Consider the following 6,574-nt stretch of genomic DNA (forward strand, 5'->3'; position numbering starts at 1 on the left):
TTCGTTTATTGTTACTTGTTAAACTTCAAAACTAATGAGGGTGTTTAGATAGTTTATTCTTATAAACGATTTTGTCTTAACCGTAGGAAGGCTCCCGGGTACAAACTTCTTGACTAAATGTGAAGATTTGAGTGTGAAGGAGTGGGTGCTGAGTTTTAGGAAGTAATTGTTAGGTGTGTGCATGATAGTTTCTAGATATTCCAAGGGAATAAGCGGTTCCTCTGAAACCATAATTCAAGTGCCTCATTATGGGTTGTTAGAAAATAAGGTCACATTACGAACTCATTATATGGTTAGGTTGTGACTTTTGGAGAAACTGTTTTCTTATTAAGGTTAGGAGGATGTGTATGCTTTTCTCTCTCGAAACTAAAAATTTATGTTATTGTCTTGCATTACCGACATTCTTGGAATCACATACCTCTTAGGGTTGTCAATATGTTAGTAGTTTTCTCGAAATAGAGGGCCTTGTTTCATGTGTATCGGTTGCTTTCCTTGCTCTTAGCCATGTATTGTTAACCATGAGTGAAGGTGAGGGGTGACTGAAACTATGGTAGTAGGGAGTGAGAGTTGGGTTGTTGTTATAGTTGTGAAGGAGCAAACCAATAACGACATGGGTGGTTAGTTCATCCTTAGCTATAATAGGGAGGTTGGTTTTGGATTTTAGGAGGGGTGTAAGTTCTGCGGTAGTTAACGTGAGAATTGGAGGGCATGTGATTGCCCTTGGAATTTGGCTTTGGGAGTAGGGCTTTGGTTTAATGTGAAGGTAGCCTTTGTCATGGAAATATAGGATTCAAAGTAGTTGTGGGCCGTGTGTGTATGATTGCATGGAAGAGTAAATTATGTTACATGAAAATAAGGAGAAAAGGGTGTGAGGTCATGATGTTGAGGTGACATTTATATAGGATATAAATTATGCATGAAAAGAGTGGTGGTGAAGTAACATGAAATGTAGGATGATAGTTGTATAGGTTTAGGTAGTGGTGGGTCCATGAAGAATTTTATAAATTATAGGATGGAGTTTCATGAATGGGTGGAGTGCATGCTAGGATTGTGTTAAGGACTCAACGACTGAGATATAAGTGTTGTATTGATGTTTATTCTGTTAGCTCACCCTTGTTTGTTTGTGTTTGTGTGATGATCGTATGACTCATGTTGTTATACGAGAACAATTGATTATATAGATGTACCGGTTGATGAGTAAAACGATGATGATTAACAAGTGTTGGAAACTTTTGGGTTATTGAACAATTTTATATATAAGTTAATTGTAATGAGTTTCGTGATTATTTAATTTAATTTAGATTATATGAATAAGATTGTCTTTTTATTTCAAATTAAAATGGTTTTTAAAAAGGTTTTATAACTTATTTGTGACATCCAAAATTGGGATGTTACACATTTCACCTTTTTCTTTAACTTGGCATTCTCTTGCCTCAACACATGCATCTCCTCGACGATATTTTGTTGTTGTTATATTTTGTAAAATCCCGCTACATCTCTAAGAACATAATCATCTCTTGTGAAACTTGGTTGTCCTCCTTAACTTTAGTCATATTGCTCTTTGTAGACACCATACAATCTTTCTTCACATAATAGACATCAATCATGGACGCCAAAATATTCTTACAAAACCGAATATACCATGAAAAAATCATCATCAACCATTTACCATCACAAACATATAAAGAACTTTTATTTCCTATAATATAATAATTTAACATCATAAAATTCAAAAAAGAAAATATTTATGTCTAAACCAAATTATTATTAGTTTAATTTTTTTTTATCAATGTGTGATTTCATTTAGTTGGTGTACTTTAATATTTATTAATGTATGAAGAAAACATTTTATTATAATTTAGAGAAATTAATGTATAATTATTTTTTATTATAATTTAGGGAGAGAAAATAAAAAACATTTAAAATATTTTTAAACTTTAATATTTATGTTTTTTATAATTTTTAAAAATGTTTGTTTAGTTCATAAATGTGGATGAGATAATGAAATACATCTTCATAACCCGTCCATCATACAATCTGAAGTTACTTTGAAATTTAGAAATATATTATATAAATTATCTAGATTAAAAGTGTTTTTTTATAAAAAAGAAAAAAGTTTGTAATTGGAAATTCAATATTGACTTTTGACTTTCATATTATACAATTGGAAGTCAAATTTGACTTTCAAGTTATTGTTTTAGGCTGTATAATTCAATATACATTTTTAACGTTTTAGTTTCCACAATCATATGATTTCTAAATTGCATAATTTGAAAATAACTTTAACAAAAAAAATTAATATTCATAACGGTGAAGACGAAAAGCACGGGAGTGGCAAAAGAAATTCCTGACCGAATGTTTGAAAGAAACCGAAGCCCGGCCCAAACACGACGACAATTCACACAAAGTGTTCATCGAAAACCTAGTTAGTGCTCTTTCTGTCTTTGTCTTGGCTCTGTTCTCTCTCCATAGCTCTCCGCACCCTGCAGATCTCGATTTGTAACAATGACTTCCAGAAAATCCGACAACCCCCACTCTGGCGACGGCGCAAGTCCCGGGTTTGCTCCTTTCACCATTCTTTGTTGTTCTCATTCAGTTTCACTCTTCTATTCTCACTTTCCCTTTTTTCTGCAGGAAAATCTTCATCGGAGGGTTAGCCAAAGAAACCACCCTAGGTCATAAAACCATACACTTTCTTTGATTTTTTTGATTTTCTTATATTCGATTTCTTAGTTTCCATCTGCTTTTGTTAATTTTTTTCAATTCATATCGTTCATGTTCTCTGATTCGATTTGCTAAATCCTGTCAGAAACGTTTGTGAATTACTTCGAAAAGTATGGCGAGATAACGGACTCCGTTATCATGAAGGACCGTCAAACGGGTCGACCCAGGGGGTTCGGGTTCATCACCTATGCGGATCCCTCCGTCGTTGACCAAGTCATTCAGGAGAACCACATCATCAGCGGCAAGCAGGTACTCTTTTTTCTTCACTCTTTTCCTGCGTTTTGGGCCAAGAAACCCACGGTTTTGATCCTTTCTTGGCGTTTTACTCGTCCCAGGTTGAAATCAAGAGGACCATTCCCAAGGGTTCGTCGCAGGCTAATGACTTCAAAACCAAGAAAATCTTCGTCGGCGGTATTCCAACATCAGTATCTGAAGGTCCAATTCTCGTTCACATAATACTAATAGTTATTATCACTTCGTTTATCCATTATCCATGTTTATGTTGTTTTAGATAAAAACAGTGCGGGGAAACCCTAATTTTGATCACACATGTTCATCATAGAATTTTGCACTAAAGGTTACACATGCTATGCTTGATTTGAGTTCACGTTCAGTTCGTTAACTGCAGTGAAATGTGAGAGTAGAGTTTGAACGTGTCTTGGAAAGAGGGATTGGGGTAAAACGCACATGCACTTAATCTTCTAAAATAATGGTGGAAATTTTAGTAACATAACAATTATAGTCACTTTTCTATCTATTATTTGTTCCCATTTCCTTTTTTTTTTTAAAAAGAGATCAACCTTAATTTTGACAATACGGAATTCAGCTCGTGACAAAAATCATAGCATGTTTTTTGGCAACACTAGAAATTAAGCGCTGAATATAACAATTTAAGCCATATTATAAATGTTTACAATTTAAGCACATGACACTTTGGTGTCTAGAAAAACAATGAACGTGAATGATTTAATTAGGTTTTGTGTTTTTAGGGGACTAGGGTGAGAATTTTGCTTTCTTGGGGAGTGGTGATGTGTCTGGTGTAGAATTTAGCTTGGATGATCGGGTGTTTACATCTTTGTTGGTTCTATGGAACTTATTGTTTGTTTTGATTTATATTTGTTTTGTGCATTGCAGATGAGTTCAAGAACTTCTTCTCCAAGTATGGGAAGGTGGTAGAGCATGAGATTATACGGGACCACACCACAAAGCGATCAAGGGGGTTCGGCTTTATAGTATTTGATAGTGAAAAGGTTGTGGATAATATTTTGGCAGATGGGAACATGATTGATATGGCTGGTACTCAGGTGAGCTGTGTTTTGTTCTTTAGGATATTTCACGTGTTTGAAAATTGATGTGGTAGTTGCTAAGGGGAGGTAGGTGGTCTGTTTCCACGGCAAAAGATTTTGTTCTGAAAGAGTTTTGCTTCTAGATGATTTATTGTGTGAATGCATGCTTTCGGTACTAAATTATTGGTATTGCTGGACTTAGAGGGTGAGGTTGCTTCAGGTTTATTTTTTGTCCGTGCATCCCAGGCAAAATAAAATTGTGCTTATAAATAAACCTAGGTTGACTCACTTCTTTGTTGTAGGTTGAGATCAAGAAGGCTGAACCAAAGAAATCCTCAAACCCAGCTTCTCTTGCTCCGTTTGCTAGTGACTCTAGGGCACGTTCTTACAATGATGGATTCAGTGGATTTGGTGATTCTTATGGAAGTTTTGGCGGAAGTGGGTATGGTCCTGGTTCTTATAGGTCACTTGGTGGAGGGTTTGGGGGTAGGCTTGGTGATTATGGTGGGTATGGGGCTGGAGATGACTTTGGTGGTAGTTTTGGGGGCTATGGTGGCGGTGGTGCTGGGGGCTATGCTGGCTTTCGAGGAGAATCATCATTTGGCTACTCTAGTCGCTACGGATCGTACATGGGTGGTCTTGGTACTGGTTATGGCAACAGTGGGTTAAGTGCATATGGACGAGGTGTTGGGGGCTATGGGAGCTATGGTGGTCCAGGAACTGGTGGGGGCTATGAAACAGGCCCGGCTGCTGGTTATGGTGGAGCTGGAGGTGGTGGAGTGTATCCCAGTAGGGGAAGCTATGGTGGCAGTAGTCGTTACCATCCATACACAAGATAGTTTGATTACTAAGCTTTGCAGTAGAATTTGCATGCAGGTTTAAGCATTTTCTAGACACAAAGCACTTACTGCAGGTGACCACTATCTAGAAGTCAGAAGAGCCACTAGCATGTCTGTTTATCTAATGCTTAGACAACCGAAGGTAGAAACAACATCAGTCTAGAGCTTCCCGAGCATCATCAATCTAGAGATTCCCATCAGTTATCAGCCTATACGATTTTAGATAGGCACATTGTGCTTTTGTGATATTCAGATGTTTGCAAGTTAGTCTGTCACAATTCTGGATATAATATTTAGTTAGAATCGTGGTGGAGTTGTGTGATTGTGTATTATTGTAGGTCATACTAGAAATTTGTTTGAAAGAGTACTTGTTCTCCATCTTTCCTTAAGTTGTGTTTGGCTAGCGTTAAAGATGCTGACTCAACCTTTTCAGGTAAAACTAGTTGATGCAGTCGCTGTGATTTAGTTACATGCCTAGTTAGATCATATCCATGAGATAGATCTTAATTAGTCTCGACAGGGTTCTCATGTCACTCTTCTTAAGGGCTCTTTTGACAGCATTCCGTGTTAGCATTCGGAAATTGGATCATAGAGAGGCAGATTACTAATATGAACTCTTTCTCTAAGACCCTTAAGATGTTAAGTAGATATTTCTCCATGTACAGAGGGGAGTAAATTCAGAAACTACAAGACTTTGCCAGTTAGACATTTTATATCCTGTGATTCTACTACTACCTCTGTACTTAAATACGAGGAAAGTTAACTAGTTTCAAACTTCTCAAGAATATTAAGTCATTTAATATTGTCATTTTAATATAATAAATAAGTATTTTATTCTAAATTATCCTCAATTGTATATTTGGTGGTGGTGCTTAGTGTTAAAGATAAGGGTTGAGTCCGGAGGGAGTAGTGTGTGCATTTGGTTGTCTTGGACATAGTCTGGGGGAGCTTGATGAGAACTAGTTTTAGGTCCTTACCAATAAGCATCTGTATTTTAAAGTGATACACAGGTTGTTTGGTTTGGATATATTATCAGTGTGTTTATGGATGATGGTACTAACTACTATTCATAGCCCCCTTCAACCCTTTAACAAACATACACCTTTTCATCCTGGAATACGGCTAGCACGAACAATGACTCGTGATTTCATTTAACTCTTGTAGTCAGAGGTCACTGATAATAAATTTGTTCACTCATTCATTCTTAAATTGTTGTGGAGTTAAAACAGACTACCACCAGACCGAATTTGGTGTTTTCAGAGGCTGTTGGATTGGCTGTCACCCATCCTGGTTTATTGTTTAGAAGCTCATTTCCTCCCACCTTTTAAATAAATGTCTTGTAATTAAATTGCGTGTAAATCACAATTGAGAAACTGGTTTGTGTTCTTATTTCTTACCATATGTTTTAATATATTTTAAATACTAACCCCCAAAATTGAAAGCAATAGTAATTTTTTGTAAGTTGGTAAGAAGTTAGATTTCCCTCCGTGAAAATTTGTGAATTTGGAATGCTTCAGACGGCCGCTAATGTAGATAAATACTTTGAAGATATTAATCTAGCTACATCTGAGGTTACATACAAGAATTAATAAGGATTTTAGTTTTTAAAATATATGTTGTACTATTTTTAAAGTAGTAGCCTTTTTAGAATTTATATTCTGCAGTGTGTGCTAGTTATACTTTTTAAACATTTTAATGAAAATGTTTTAGGTTTAATTAGTTTGA

General features: G+C 36.0%; 1 protein-coding gene across 1 annotated transcript; it reads left to right on the plus strand.

Annotated features, from left to right (window-relative positions):
• Positions 1-2,408: 2,408 nt before the first annotated feature.
• Positions 2,409-6,245, plus strand: LOC124838230 (RNA-binding (RRM/RBD/RNP motifs) family protein). The gene is made up of 6 exons (XM_047313786.2): positions 2,409-2,558; positions 2,635-2,675; positions 2,810-2,973; positions 3,060-3,159; positions 3,859-4,028; positions 4,313-6,245. The coding sequence occupies exons 1-6, from the start codon at positions 2,506-2,508 to the stop codon at positions 4,847-4,849; spliced, it is 1,065 nt and encodes a 354-aa protein (XP_047169742.1). The 5' UTR covers positions 2,409-2,505; the 3' UTR covers positions 4,850-6,245.
• The last annotated feature ends 329 nt before the right edge of the window (positions 6,246-6,574 follow it).

This window comes from Vigna umbellata, chromosome 7, assembly GCF_029865625.1.
Source record: "Vigna umbellata cultivar VRB3 chromosome 7, Vumbellata_1.0, whole genome shotgun sequence".
Lineage (NCBI taxonomy): Eukaryota > Viridiplantae > Streptophyta > Magnoliopsida > Fabales > Fabaceae > Vigna > Vigna umbellata.